The sequence below is a fragment of the Vidua macroura genome, chromosome 6 (genome assembly GCF_024509145.1).
Source record: "Vidua macroura isolate BioBank_ID:100142 chromosome 6, ASM2450914v1, whole genome shotgun sequence".
Taxonomy (NCBI): domain Eukaryota; kingdom Metazoa; phylum Chordata; class Aves; order Passeriformes; family Viduidae; genus Vidua; species Vidua macroura.
The window spans coordinates 3816601-3832121 of NC_071576.1; the positions used below are offsets into that span (position 1 = coordinate 3816601).

The 15521-nt window shown below is 46.6% G+C and overlaps 1 protein-coding gene across 2 annotated transcripts in view; it reads left to right on the top strand.

The window, feature by feature from the left end:
* Positions 1 to 1030: 1030 nt before the first annotated feature.
* The window catches only part of PELI2 (pellino E3 ubiquitin protein ligase family member 2), a 66082-nt gene continuing 51591 nt past the window's right edge, over positions 1031 to 15521 (top strand). Inside the window, exon 1 of one of the 2 annotated variants that reach the window (XM_053980674.1) lies at positions 1031 to 1296. In XM_053980674.1, coding sequence (XP_053836649.1) covers positions 1220 to 1296 — 77 coding nt within the window. In that variant the 5' untranslated portion in view covers positions 1031 to 1219. The remainder of the gene's footprint in view (positions 1297 to 15521) is intronic. The other variant, XM_053980675.1, reaches the window with a different exon arrangement.

The following is a 15521-nucleotide window of genomic DNA, read 5'->3' on the forward strand; positions in this document are numbered from 1 at the left end:
ACCTCTTCACCGGAACGACAGAAAAATAATATTACCAGTAAAATTAATAGCTAAATACAATTTCTGGCAGAGGGAAAGCTTTCAGCAGGAGCAGCTGTGACTGTGCTGGCCCCAAGGATGCTCTTCAGCAAAGCCGGATGCTCCCATTGCTTTTGTCTTTGATAATGGGTTGGAAACCTCAAATACCAGCTAATGAGAGTTTCTATCTTCAGCACGGATTAGCAGCAAGCCAATCTTTGCTGGTTTTGGGCTTTAGTCGGGTGCAGAGGACAAAGGAGGAGAGAAGGGGATGGTGGCCGGGCAGACACCGAGGCACAAAAATATCCTTGGGAGTCACCGAATGGGTTGGGTTGGGAAGGACCTGAAAGGCCAGTAAAGAACAAAGGGGGCGAGGGCATTTCTGTCCCCTCAGGCAGAAACTTCTGTCCCCTCCGAAGGAGGCAGTGGGCAGAAGAGGCGGGAATGTGGCTCCACAACACCTGCAGGGATGGGGGACGGGAGGTGGGACAGGCGAGCACCGCCAGGGCAGGCTCTGACGGCGGCAGCCCATGGACGGTGAAGGGGACGCGCGGCGGCCGCGCCGCTCCCTCAGGGGCCGGAGGGGACTCGGGGGCCCTGCAGGGATCGCGGGGAGCTCCTTCAGAACCCCCAGCCCGCACAGGAGGCGACGCGGCCCCGCAGTCACGCAAACCTGGGGCAGCGGGGTCTAGAGACACGCCGTGGATCCCGGAGCCGCACAGGCGATGTGGAACCCGGGCCGAGGTGACCCACAGCCCCCGCTCGGGACCCCTCGGTGACCCCGAGCCGCGGCTGCCCCTGCACGGCCCCTTTAAGAGCGGCTGGGTCCCCTTTACTCTATGTTTACATAACACGGCCGGGCCGTACCACTGCTGCCTGTGCGGGGGGGGGGAGCGCGGGAGGAGGCGGGGCGCACCCGCGCCCAGCCCCGCCCCGTCCGCCGGCCGTTAATGGACGCGGGGAGGGCGGGGCCACTCGCAGCCCCGCGGGGGGGGGGGGGGACGGCGCCGGTTCGCTCCTCCCGCCCCCTCGCCGCGGCGGGTTGGTCCGTCCCCCCGGTGGCCCCGCCCCCCGCGCCCCCCGCGGTGTAGTGGCCGTTGCCGGCGGCCGGCGGCGCAGAGCGGAGCGGAGCCCGCTCGGGACGCGCTCCCGTCGCGGCGGCTGGGACGGGGGCGGCCGGTGCTACCGCAGCGACGGCCCCATGTTTTCCCCCGGCCAGGAGGAGCTGTGCGCGCTGAACAAGGAGCCCGTCAAGTACGGGGAGCTGGTGGTGCTGGGGTGAGTGCTGGGCAGGGGCTCCGGCGACGGTGTGGGCGGGGGGGAGAAGCGCGGCGGTCCCGGGGCGGCGGGGGCTGCCCGTTCCCAGCCTCCGGCTCAGCGCCGGCCGCGTCTCCGCGCTGCGAGGGAGCGCTCGGGGCTGGAGGGGGGCGCGAGGGGCGCGTGGCGCTTCCCGCCTTCTCCCCGGCCGAGTGCGCGGCGCGGCCGCTGGAGGCGGGGGGGGGGGGGGGGGGGGGTGATCCCGGTGCCCGAGGGCAGCTGGGAAGGATGGATTGGGGGGGGGGGTGGTCCCGTTGCCTGAGGGGAGTAGGGAGGGAGGGATGAGGGCGTCGCGGTGCCTGAGAGGAGCGGGGAGGGATGGAGGAGCGAAGGTGGGGGGAGGTCCCGGTGCGTGACGGGGCGCGCGGTGCGGCCGTTGCGGTGTGCCGGTGCCGGAGGGGAACGGGGAGGGAGGGACGGATGAGGGATGGTCCCGGTGCCGGAGGGGAGCGGGGAGGGAGGGACGGATGAGGGATGGTCCTGGTGCCGGAGGGGAGCGGGGAGGGAGGGACGGATGAGGGATGGTCCCGGTACCGGAGGGGAGCGGGGAGGGAGGGATGGATGAGGGATGGTCCCGGTGCCGGAGGGGCCCGCGCGGCGCGGCCCTTGCGGGGTCCCGGTGCCGGAGGGACGCACGGGCGGATGGAGCGAGGTCCGGCCGCTCTCGGGCGTCGAGGTCGCGGCGGGGCTTGGGGAAGAAACTTCTTGCGGGGCCTGGGGATGCGGGATATGGCACACAAACCCCCCCCGCTCCCCGCTGCGGGCCCCGTCCCTCCGCCGGTGCCGCCGTCCCTCGGCCGCTGGCTCCGGGAGACGGCGTCCTCCTTGCAGATGGCAGGGAGATGACTTTGGGATGGGGAGGGTGAAGCGCTTATATTCAGATTCGTCGTGGAAATGTTTATTTTCTCGGCTTGATATGGATCTTAAAGTAATCCGCTTGGCATTACGCTGTTGCCCTGCTGCTAAAGCTCGCAGCCGCTCTGCTGAGCGCCGCGGAAGCAGATGAGAGAGAAGCGTCTAAGCCGTGCTTGCTGAGAGCCCTCGCCAACCTCAGAAGAGATGCTTAATTTTGATAGTTCAATACGTGGTTAATGGAGTAATTTTTCAGTGCTGAACACAAGGGAAAGGTTTGGAGGCAGCCGCGAAGCAGCGCGGTCACAGCCTCGCTGCGTTACTCAGCCTCCCCCAGAATCTGGTACACATTTGCTGCAAGGTCGTAGAAAACCCTGTTCTGATTTCTCAGGGATTTTTTTTTTTTTTTTTTTGTTCTGTTTCGGTGCTTTCCTAAAGAGCCGTGTTCACCTTTGCAGAAGAACTGTTTGAAAAAGAGCAGTCCAGGCTGGGTACTCGTATCCAGTAGTGCACCTTTTTTCCTTAAGGGAAGCTGAATGTTTCCTGTCACGAGACTGGGTCAAGATGCAGTTACCGTGGAATAAAGCACAGCTGCTGTCACGAACGTGGCGTAGCTGGTACTTGAAATCCTTGAATTTAAGTCCCTTGATTCGTGAGGAATACCCATATCACACTAAATTTAGTAAAGAAACGCTCTTACTGTTTCAGTTGTGGCAGTGGAGGGTGAGCTCAGCTGTGCAACACTGTCTCTGACAATAAAGTCATAGTATAATGCAGAATCTTTAATTAAATTAGAGTGCATAAATTGATGTTGTGCTGCAGAGGCTCTTTGTGCACAGCTGGAAGCATTTTCCTTTCTGTTGCTTTACTATTTTTAGCAGCAGTTGAAAGTACAGAAGTATGAAATGTTTTGGCTCTGATCTTAACCTGGCAGAGTCTGGTGCGCTTTGCCTTTAATATGGGGACGCATTGATCTCGGCTTATCGGTTCTGCTGGGCTCTTGATCTTAGCTGTGTGCGTTGAAACACGCCAATAAAATCGAAATAAAATGTATATGGCTGGGTTTAGGTCCTGTTTGAGTTTCAGCCGTTCTCTGAAAGTACTGAGGCTGCATCTTGTAGGTGTAAGATGCACTGAAAATGCAAACAGATGCTGTTGTCCTTGCAGTGCAGCCAGGGACAAGAAGTCTGTGCGAGGGAGCAGAGTGTCCCCGTGGCTGCGCTCAAACAATGGGGCACTGGCTGTCACTGCTCACACAATGGCATGTAGGGCTAGGTAGACGTGATGGAAGCCATCCAGGAAATCTCATGACTTCAGTAACTGTATTTTTAAATTTCAGACCGAAGACTGTTGTTTTAAGAGCCCTTTGCCACTTCAGGAGTTCGTTACTGCCTGTCCTATCAGAGGTGTCTTAAATGTTTGTAGTGCCATAAATAATGCAGACATCCCTCTCTTTGGTGACTCAACATTTGTGACTAGGAACTCTTGGAGCAGCTTAAGTTGTTCAGTATGCTAAAAAAACCACTTAATACCTGTTTTGTATTAAAATCTTGTAATCTGGAGTTTCATTTAAATTAGGCAATGTAAATCTGCTCTCCTTCCTGCAGTGAGACTGAGACCTGGGGACCAGCAGAAGCGTACTGTTGCAGCTCCTGTTACAACTGCCTGATTAAAATTGATAGAGCAGCCTCGCAGCTAGGTTAAAAAAAAAAAAAAAAGAAAAAGCTGTTTTGAGACACTGTGTGGGTTGTTTTTTTTTTAAAAAAAAAAGCCTTGATTGTGATGTTGATGAATACCTTGTGTCTTGAACTGTGAGACTTTTAAATTAGGTGGTGAAAAGGATGATGAACAAAGGAATTGGCATACCTGGGAAACTGCTGAGCTCCTGTTTTTAAGATGACAAAACTTTCCCTTTATCTTTTGCTCTCACTCTGCCTTAGCTGTATTAAAGTGGGGTTGCTGTACCTTGACCTTTAAATCGAGGGGAAGGTGGTTTTTTTTGGCAGGAGGTGGCTCTCCCAGCAGGGCACGTTCCTTGTTGTCTCAGTAGTTGAGATTGTTGTCTCAGTAGTTGAGATTGCTCAGTCTGCACCTCAGTGTGAGCCCCAGTAAAGCCCGAGGCGTTTCGTGTCGCAAACACATTTCTGATAACCTTCTCCCAGCTCTGTGCTACGTCTGTGCTGGCAGTGATGTGGCAGCGTGTGTTTGGTTAAGGTTTTGCCGAGGTTTACATAATCAATGTTGTAGTGAATAGAAGCAGTTTATGTAAATCGAGCCAGACAGGTCAAGACGGCTGGTAAAGAAGAGATCATCTGCTTTATTGTGAATCTGCTTGTGTACATCTGCTCGTAGCATCATCTGCTCACAAAAGGCTCTGGATTTCTTGGTGAAGCAGAAACATTCATATTCTAATTCTTTTTGAAGAAAAAAAGAAAGCAGCTTTGTTTGAAGTCCTGTCAAAGTAATGGCTCATTATATATTTCTTGGAACGCGGGGCTGGAGGGAGTTAAGGAGATGCTGAATGCAGTACCAAGTACCCGAATAGTGTCAGGGTGTTTGTTACCGCCTTTGTCAGTAGCTTTTGTTTCACTTATCTGGTGCCTTAATGTTTTGGCCTCTTGCTCCTGGTGCCCCTTTGTCCCCTAACTTTGAATTGTGCCCTGCAAGCCTTTATTCCTGCAGTGTCACTTCTGCTAAATGCGTGGAGGAGCTGGTCCCTGGCTGCAGGGGGTGACTGTCACTGAAGGCAGGTGTCAGTGGCCTGGTGCCCTTAAATCCTTTGGGACTGCACGATGGGGACGGGCAGCTGCGACCTTTTAAGAAAGTCACTTGATTAAAATGATGTAAATTGAAGGAGGAACAGCAAAGAAACATGAGCTGTATGTAGTCAGTGGCTGGGTTCTGTAGCAGTGCAAGATTGGTACCTGACATTGAATGCTCTTTTGAATGGGGTTTCTGGTAGCTGTGTACATGTAAATGGAATATTTCTTATTAACCAAAGGTGTTCTTGGTGTTTGCTACTCCTCAGCAAGGAGGTGCAGCCTGGTGCATCCTCAGCTGAGGAACACTTTGTTATACAGACTTACTGAATTTTCCAATATCTAATGCATTTTTTAAATTTAATCAGACAAAGCTCTAAGGGCTGTCCATCAGTGTTGTTACAGTAGTACTTTTGAAATTGCTGTCAACATTTTACATGTAAATTTTCCATTGACTGTCATTAAAATAAAGGAATTGGATAATTTGGAGGCTTCAGTGCTGAAATTAGCCACTGTGAGTTATGTGAGCATTGTTTAATGTGGATTCTTGGACATCCTTGAATAAACAGGCTGTAGTTCTGCTTAAATTTAACCTTTTGAGAAAGCAGAATAAAAGGATAGGTCTTGGAGCAGCCTGGTCTGGTGGAAGATGTCCCTACCCATAGTAGGGGGTTGGAACTGAATGGTTTTCAAGGTCTCTTCCAACCCAAACCATTCTGGGATTCTACAAAAATTCTCACTTGTCCTACAGTCATACATTCATACATTTTGTCATGCAGTCATACATTTTGTGGTAATTTTTGGGAAGCTCTTCTCTTTGATGTACCACTTTATAGTTGAAGCAACTTCAGATCTGAAACAGCCTTTTTGTGTTAATCCAAAGAGACATGCATTTTTAAATTCGTATTTTTCATACTGTCTTTTTCTGACTGATCAGAGTTCCCACTACCACTACCTTCTTGCAGTGTAAATAAAGTTTCTGAAGTGTCTTCTGCTTATAAACACATTTCTATTTTTTTTTAACTTTTACCTGTCTGGCTTTTCACGTCACTCATGTTCATCTCTTGCTGTGCAGTTCAGGAAGAAGCCAGTGCAGGTTTCCAGTGGTGTTGACAAATGCAGAAGCAGTGTGGGATCTCTGCTTGTCCTTGAGTGCTGTTTGCTGCTGTGCATGGACTGAAGGAGGAGGGAGAGTCATCCTGGCTGTGGAATTAAACTGGGGACTTAGTTTGCACATAGATGGATTTGCTGATACCAGACTGAGGCTTGGTTTAATGACTTGGTGGTTTCCTGCTCTGTCTGCTATAGATATATTGGTGAAACTGCTTAGGTGACTCGAGTTCTGCTGTTAAGCCTTATTTGAAAACGTACTTTAGGTTTCATTTAAAGGAGTGACTGTAGCACATAATGGGAACTACCAGTTAAATGTGTTCAAGGTCATGATTCTCTGAGAGTCATTGGCTCCTGCAGTCATAGCTGGAAGGCTGCTGTTCTGGAGAAACAGATACTTTTTTTTTTTTTAATTCTTCTTTTTCATATTGACAATGGCTTCTTGGTGACCTTTACGTCTTGTGCTGGGTTTATGGTGGATCTTATATGTGCATATTGCAAATGTGTCATCAGGGTCAGTTCAGAACTTGCAGGGAGATTAATCAAACACCAGAAGAAATGTGTGTGAATAGAACATTAACTGCAGTGTAGGAAAACAGTGGAAAGGATTGTATCTGAGGAAAGGTCTGTTGATTTTTTGGGAAAGCTTGTGTATGGCTGGATAGAGCAAATGTTTTGCTTCATTTAAGAAAGAAAACATACTTGAGTTGGTTTTTTTTTTTTTTTTTGCAGCTATCCTATTCCTTGGAGTACTTTTGACTTTCTCAGAGTGCGGATTTGTATCCAGCTGTAGGCTTTATTCACAACATCTCAGTACCGATGTAAAATCAGAGAGCAGAAACGTCAGACTCTAAAATCTATGTTTATTGAAGCAAATCAGAGCATCAAACGTCTGCATGTTTAATGTTTGTTATAAAAAGGAAACTGAGTGCATTCTGGAAGTTAAACTAATCCCCTTGGTGTGTACAGGCAGGAGGTCACACATGTGGAAGTGAAAGGCTTAGGGTTTTTTTTCTTAAAATATGGAAAACAGTTTCCTCTGAATAAGCAAGTCTGGGAAATGTAGGACTTTGCCTTTGATGCCGTTGTTGTGTAGAACCAAGTAGCCGTTCCTCTTCAGCCCTGGCAGAAGCAGGGATGAATAGTTTTCCATTTTCAGCTGAAATTTGTAAGTGGGTAAATACTGTAACAGTCCACTTGGTTCTACTTTAAAATAAGCATATAAACCAAGAAATTACTTTCTAGGCTGTTAAGGTTTGTTTTTTTTTTTTGTTTTTTTTTTGTTTTTTTTTTTGTTGCTGAAAGCAGTATCTTACTTCAGCTATTTCATGTTCTTTCTTAACTGTTCTTTTACTGTGATTACAAGATTGCTTGAGAACAGATTTTTCCTAAGAAGTCAGGAATTTATTATCCAGTTCAAACTGAAATTATGGCTGGTTTATACTTACAGAACTAATGCTGCTCTCTGACTTGCTCAGTAGTGATAGAAGGTATAAATTTGATACTTTAAGATAACAAACTCCTTCTTCTGTACCCTAATGAAAAGGTGTGTGAGTGTAGTGCCGAGCCTGTGCCTTACTCTAGGTGGGTTTGTTGGTTCAGGGTGCCAGCAGAGAAGTTTTACAACTGTTTGCAAAGTCCTACAGAAGTGTCTTGTTTCCTGTTGGTATTGTCAGCACAGCCTTTGGTTCCCAGTTTGTCCTGAGCACTTGTGACTGGTGTGGCTGTGAAACCTTCCAGAGATGACTCCTCTGGTGTGTTATTTGCAGTCTTTGTTTTGTGCTTCTTGTGGTGTCATCTCAGTCTGGTTATTCTGCACTGTCATACTTGTGGCTTACTTGTCCTGTGGTCAGCAAGGCAAGGGAAGTAGAGGAGGATTTGTCTCAGCTCCCAGCTTGAAGAAGGATCTTGAGCTGGTTTCCAGTGTACTTTGTGCAGTCAAATCCTTTTTTGCCTCTACTGTTTGATACCCTACATCTCATTTGTGTTGGGGATGCTTTTTCTTTTATCAGCAGAAATCCTTATGTTTATTCTTGCTTTGTCCCAAGGTCACCACTGGAAGCTTGCACGTGACTTGTCACGAGTTTAAACCTTGAGGGACAGGAATGAGGATGGTGGCATAGGGAGTGTGCCTGCTTCCAGAAACTTCTGAGGCAAAACTGCTCATTCTGTTTGTTTTATAAGGACATCACTAAATGGTGCCCTTGAATCTTCCCTTCACCTGCATAGACCAATATGTTGAGGGGCTCCTGCCTTTTCTTCAGAGGGCTTGTTTGCCTCTTGATAAGATGCAGTTCGGAATTTTATGCCTACCTTATTTTTGCATCATATTTGTTTTGAGGCATCTCCTGCTGTAGCTTTATGTGGGTTGGTCCTGGGTCTTGAATTGAGTGATGTCCCCGTCCTTTAGGGGACCAATTTGTGCCTTGTCTGACAAACTGTAAGTAACATCTGGGATTAGACTGCTTTAATCCTATTGCTTGCTAGCCTGGAATAGTCTTGGTACTCATGTTAAGCAAAAAGTACAGTTGGGAGCAGTGGGGGCTCCAAAGCAGAGATCAGTGAGCTTTGAGGGCCGAGCAGGAGCAGTGCTGTCCCACCAGCTGTGCCCCCTCTGTGCTGCCTCCTCTGTTTGACCTTGTAATGTCACCTCCTGTGCAAATACTCTCCCTGGGTCTCTGCAGTGTCCATGACTGAGTAATGATGTAAAACCAAACAAAGAGCAGGGGAGGATAGTGGGCAGCAAACGGTTTGTAGGGTTTTCTTAAAGTCTGAGTAGGCATTGTGGTGCTGGGAATTCAGCACTAAGAGTAACCTGTCTTTGGGTTTGCCTAGGAATAAACATCTCTCCTGCCCTTCCCACAAACAGTTGGCTCGAGTTAAAAGATCTTAGGATTCAGGAAGACAGTCCTTGTAGGAAATCCCTGTACAGTGAAACTTCAGCAGATTTAAATATTTGGTATTTGAAGACTTGTCACTGAGGGGCCGTGTGGCAGGAGGACGCAACATTTTAGTGTGATGGGGCTATGAGTGATGTGTGAACAAGGTGACACTGGACTTGCATTGTCTTCACCTAGACAATGCTTCTACAATTACTCATTCTGATTAGTATAACCTCTGTTCCTAAAAATAGCAACTATCAGCTGTTTTGCAATGAAGTTTCTCTTAGTTCTTCATATTCCAGCCTTGGAAGTCCTCGTGTGAGGTCACTGGGAAGCAGGCAAACAGCTGGGTAGGACAGCAGTTATTGGCTCATGGAGAAGAGAGAGTAATTCAGCTAAAAGCTTTCCTCTGTTTCACAACAGAAATGTCATCTGGAGGGAGCACATTAGAAACAGCAGTTGTGAAAATGGATACAGACAACTTCTACAAAGCTGAAGAGTTTGTTGCGTTAGAAGCAAAGTGGTTTGGAGATGAGCTCTGTTTGATGAGGAATGATGTGAAGGTGCTGATAGTTGAAGGGCCTGCCTAAGCATCCTGCTTTCAATAACAATTTGTTTCTGCTGGAGAGAGGGAAAGCAAGCAGGCTCTGTTTTGTGCTTCTGGAATTGATTTACTTCAGATAATTTAACAGTATAATTGTTAATATTTCATGCTGACCTCACTGTAGATACAACTCTGTTTCAAGGAGGATGGAGTAGATGTGGGCTGTACCTAATCTGGGTAGCACAAGTTCCTGTTCTAGGGAATTGGTACAAAGGCCACACGTGCCCTCCCTGAGTGTTTGTCAATAAAGACCTGATGTTCTTTTGTCATATTTATTGCTTGTATTAACTATGATATAGCTACATTGCTGTGTAGCAACTAATTGTGTTTACCAGAGGTGCCAGCAGGCAGCTGCACAGTGAGTCAAGTACTGTGTAAAATGTCTGTTTTGCTGCCTCCCCAAAGGAGCAGGGACAGGCAAGAAAAGCTGTGAGACAGCTGGCATATATAGTAGGTTAAAAAGAGAAGGCCAAGAAGCATTGTGGTCATCTCCTTGAGTACTGGAATGTTGACTGACCCCTGTTGTTGCAAAATTATTTTATTTTCTCTTTACATTCAAGAAATTTGAGAACAAAAAGTTATCAGTCTTTCTTTTTGAGGAATGCCTTTTAACTTTTTGAAGCACTTACTGAACTGTAATGATGCATTTAGTGGGCTTTCAAATTACTCTTTACCCAGAAATGTGTGCTGTCTTTAATTTAGAATCCAGTTCATAAGCTGTCATGAAAGAGCTTTATTCTTCAAACTGGCTGGCTTTAGCAATGCCTCAACAAACAGCTGGGCTTCAAACTTCTAAGGTGTATTCTCTTAAGGCATGGAAATGTCATGGGTGAGGACAGAGTGGGACTGACTGTGAAGACAGTCACTGTATGAAAATAAACAAATTAAAGTGAATAAAAGCTTCAATCTCTGCTTGCCTGTTACAAATAAACTGGAGCCCAAATGTGCAAATCCTGGAGCACGTGCCCCTAGGAAGAGTGAAAGGACTGTTTAGTCTGGACACAGAAGTTAATGGGCTGAAACTTTGATATAAGCACAGCTGTATTTCTTCATGTGCAACAGCATGAATTCATTTTGATTGTTGGTGTCTGATTTAATGCTGGTGGAAGCACAGCCTTTGAAACAGGAGTAGAGTTTGTGTGTGTCTTCCTTTCACAGAAGACGCTGTGCTGGTGAAAGATAGCGAGGGCTGCGTGGTTCCTGCTTCCCAGCACATCCTGTGCCAGGGTTCAGCACCTCACAGACTGACTGTGTTTTTTATGGAACATTGACTAATAAACCAAAATGCTGCTGTACTTTCAAGTTGCCTTCCTCCTAGTACATGTTTAACCTCTGAGACAAATAGCTGTGCAGCTCAATACTTGGTTTCAAAATCATTCTGGTGTTGAAGACAAATCTTTCAGACTTGGTAGGATTCATTACCTTGTTTGCCCTAACCTTCCTGCTAGCACACATGCAATACTTACTTTGAATTGCATTCTGAATCTTAAAATTTGCTGGAGTAGTTTCTCAGTGCATCAGGGGGTGAGTTTTGATTCATGAGTTTGGTGTGTGCTGGGCAGTGGGCAGAAGTCCCATTCCAGAACCCCGTGTGTGATGGGAGAGGTGGCAGTGCCCTGCTGCAGGTCTGCAGTACAGAGGAATTCTTCTTAAGTGTTTCCTCATCTGACTCTGCCAGAAGATTTAATTAAATGGGCTGCCAGCACCTTGGTGGTTTTGCCAAAAAAACTACTGGCAAATTAAGTAAATGGAATGATTTGGTGTTGGGGCATCTGTGAGGAGGCAGGTGTTGGTTCATGTGAGCAGCTGAGGAACTTCTTCCATCAGAGCAAAAACTGAAGGAGGAAGTTTGTCAACAGCCAAATGGACAAGCCGTGCATATTTTTTTTACTCCACTTTTGTTTTAGGCTGGGCTTCACTGGAAGAATGAAAATGAAAGATGAGAGAGGTCTCAAAACAGCACTGGTGCTGCTGCTGCACTTGGGATGATGCTGGCAATATGGGAAGTTGCAGGATCTGCCTCCATGGACAGTGGCCATGGAAGCTGCAGAGCTTTGTTCTTACTGACTGTGCTGGGATTTGTTCCCTAGGTGAGATGCCTTGCTCAAGGTGCCAGGGTAGAGCCTGCAAGCTGCTTGTTTGCTTTTAGGGATGTGCACTGCAAATTTTTCCTGTAATTTCCATAAATATTTCCTTAATATCCAAATGTTTTTTTCTGCCCTTTTTGGTAATGAGTCCCTGTGCCCATTTAAAATACTTTGATGGAGCTTTCCCAAAATCTCTGGATATGTTCCTCCTTTTGCCTATGAAAGATAACTAAGCTGGGTTTTTTCCAGTATTTTCAGTCTGCTTGCTGTCAGAGCAAAAGAGCTTTAACTTTTGACTTGGGTTTGGTGCCTTTTTCCATGTTTGAGCACAAAATGCTGGAGTTCCATTGCTCACTTAGCTGTGCCTTATCTCTGGTTGTGCAATCCCACTTCCAGCTGCAAAACTGAGTGCCATATATCCAGTTTTATTGCAAGTTTAGAGTTTCCAGCATGCAGAGACTGGTGTTATCCAGCAAATAGCTGTCCATGTAAGGATGCAGGAAGACTTCAGAAAGTACAGTTCCCTCTGTAAGCAAAGCCAGGGTTTAAGTGATTAGCAGGGTCTAAGTCAAGCTCTGTGTACCCTCCTAGTTTATTATGTGCAGTGTGACTTCAAATTCAACTCGGGGATTGGCCTCTGATCAAGTATTGCTGGTTTGCACCTTCAGCTCTTTGGAGGAGACTGGTTTGTGTTATGGCTTTACCTACTGGCAATCTCTTGGTGTAGAGAGAACAATGGTAAAATGATGCTTTGTTAAAGGGTAAGCAGATTGAGGCAAAAGTGATTTGCTCTTTTGCCTCTGGGCACTCTGTAGCCAGGGCAGGCAGGAAGGAAGGACCTGGATTTGGGGTTGGCTGGGGTCCAGTTGCAGACTCTATTCAGACCCAAGCCAGAAGGAGTATGGGCTTATTTGTAAATTTTGGGCAGAGATGACAGTTGAGAAAAACCAGCTGTCTCACTTTTGTGAGCTGATGAAATTAGTTATGAATATGTCAGGGGGTACAAGTGGGATGCTTTGTGCTGTGCAGAGATTCAGAAATGCATTAAAGATCAGTTTGTCATGCCTAAGTCAAGAGACCAAAACATTTAGCTGAGTTAAACTAAGAGAGATAAGAATGTATGATACTCTTTAATATCCAGAAAATTTGTAAAAACAACGCATTTATTGTCCCCATGAGTACAAAGGAATGTTCTCCCACCGCATGCACCATTCTTACTTGTACATGAACTAAGTGGAGCTTGTGTAAGTGATTGTGAGCAGCCTTTGGTTTTATTAAATCTAAAGGCTGGTTTGGGTAGGGATAACACCCATTTCATTTTTTTCCCTGCTTATCTTCCTAGACTTTACTCTGTATTTGGAGAAAGACTGAGTTTATTTGATGTACAGACCTATGCAGTGTGACAGCTGTTGTCAAAATTTAAAACATCTGGTATAGCAAGCAGAGAGTTTGACAGGACCTTTTAGTTTCCTGTTATTTATTGTTTGTTTTGGAAGAACAACAGTCCAGATGATGACTGTTCAGATGGGCAGTTTGTCTTGGCATAAGCAAATCCTGGTTAAAATCTAGAGAAGTTCTGAACAGGTGCTTGTTTCACTGATGGTCATAACTGCTTCTAGTGATGCCTCAGGTTTAGCTTTTCTGTGTTTGAATTTGCTGCTCTAGTATGCAGGTCTGGGCTTCATATTATGGGATGTGAGCTCTGCACAGAATAGGGAGACAAAACAATTCCTTCTCTACCTGGAGACCAGGGGCAGCCCATCCAGATCTCAGGCCCAAGAACATAAACAATGGTGGACTGAAGAGAGAAAAACAAGAAGGATAGGGGTTCGTGGGGTAAAGCTGTAATTGGACAATTAGCTCTAATATGCAAATGGAGCAGAACTTATAATAGTGTGAGACCCTGTGACTTTTTGTGACCATTTTGGGTTCACCTGGGGTGTAGCCCTGGCTGGGCTCTTGTGCTGCCCAAGGTGGATCCATTGAGGCCTCCTAATAAATTCCTACTTTATTCTTTAGCTCTGTCCAGTCTCTGTTCTAGGTCAGCCTTCACAAGGCATCAGTAGCCTCTGAACTGCTGCTGTTTGTGGTGTGGGATAAGCTGTTTAAGGATCTGGTTTTGGGACAGAGCAAGGTGTCAGTTTTGGGATGGTGATGCCACATCTGCAGAGAAGCAGTCGCTGCTCCTGGCTGCCCAGGCAGTTTTCTTGCAGGACACTGAATCCTCAGCTCTGCTGCCACCACAGGCTCCCTCTCCCAGTCATTTTCCATCTGCCTCTGGTGAATACGCCGTGATTTACTGAGAGATGTAGTGACAGGTGAGGTTGTAGTCTGTAACTGGAAATGAAGGATGTCACTGAACTGATTTTATTCCACAGCCTCCTGATGCTATTTGAGCTCTGGTGAGGAGAGGCTGTAAAGATGAATGAGATTCCTACCCCCCCTCCTTGTTAGACATCAGGGAATCCATGTGACTGATTCTCACCTCTGAGAAAAAGCTTCAATTGGAGCTGTCACCTCAGTAGACAAAGAAGGAATCCAACTGCAAGACGTGTACCCAGAGGAAATCATGCTTTGCTGGTTCCCTGGCTTATGAAACTCCTTGTTTTTTCATGGTTCTCCTTGTCACTACTAGTGCTTCACCTCTGCTGCCTGCAGTAGTAATAACAGTGTTGGGATGTCGAGTTTGAGTGAGTGGGAATGGACACAAATGTTCTGCTACCCCAGGTAACTGAGGGCTGGGTGTAGAAGAGAATAACTGAGGCTTGTCTTTTCTTGGAAAACCAGCTTTTTGGAGTCATTTTGAACACAACCTGAAACTGCTTTGAGAATTGTCAACAATGTCTCATGGAGTTTAGCAGCCTCATATTTTGCCTCATGGATGAGCTCAGTTTAGAGCTAAGAATAGTATTCTGTGTTACTCAAACATGTAAATTTTCTGGATGTGGAAAGTCTTCTTTTCCTAGTGGTTGTAAAATAGCCTAGTGGAGGATTTTTGTCCTTGGCTGAAACTCTAAAAGGAAGAATTTGGGATATGTCCAGACATGAATGCCTCTCCAGTAGATTTCAGGCTTGTTCCTTTCTAATGGGCAGTTCCAGGATATTTGCTTCTGAATTTTGCAAAGATACTGAAACAAACTGATGGGGTGTGAGTATTTCTGGATGTCATTCTTATTTTCTGCTCCCCCTTAATGTGGTGCAGCCTGAGAGATTTCTACAAATGCTCTTTTTTGATAGGGCTGTAAGAGAAAAGGAAAACAGTTGTGAAAGACCCTTAGAGATATTCCTATGGGTATGATGCCAAAGAATTGACAGAGTAGCAAGGGCATGTGTGGTTTATGTTCTGAAATGCACATGCAGCACCTTTAGCTGGGCAAGGGAGGACAGCAAAGAATTTGGGATCTGCAAAACCCACATAAAAAGCAGATAATACAGACATAATCTGAGTCTTTCACATCCTCATGCACTGCAGTGGCTGCAGAGCTCTTCAGCATTGTACCACTCCCCTCTTCAGCTGGAAACAGTGCAGCATGGCCAAGGTGCCCTTATGGAGAGTGATGTCAGGTATAAAAACTTGAGGGCAACAGGGAATCTCTGGAGCCAGGCAGCTGTAATCAATTACTTGATTTCTGTGTCTCTGAACTAGCTCCTGCAGTCATGCTTTGCTGGGCAATGCACTTCCAATTTCAGTCTTGGGCTCATGAACTTTATTTCCACAGCTGAATTTCCATTTGGCTTGCTAAAGCTGCTTCTGAGTCCTCTAATGCTGTTTGATATTATGGCCTGTATTTGGGGAAACATTGCTTTAAACACATCCTCTGTTTTCTTGGTCTGGTTTGCCCCATAGGGTGTCCTTGCCTTTAAAATCAAAGGAGTCTAGAGAAATAGAGAG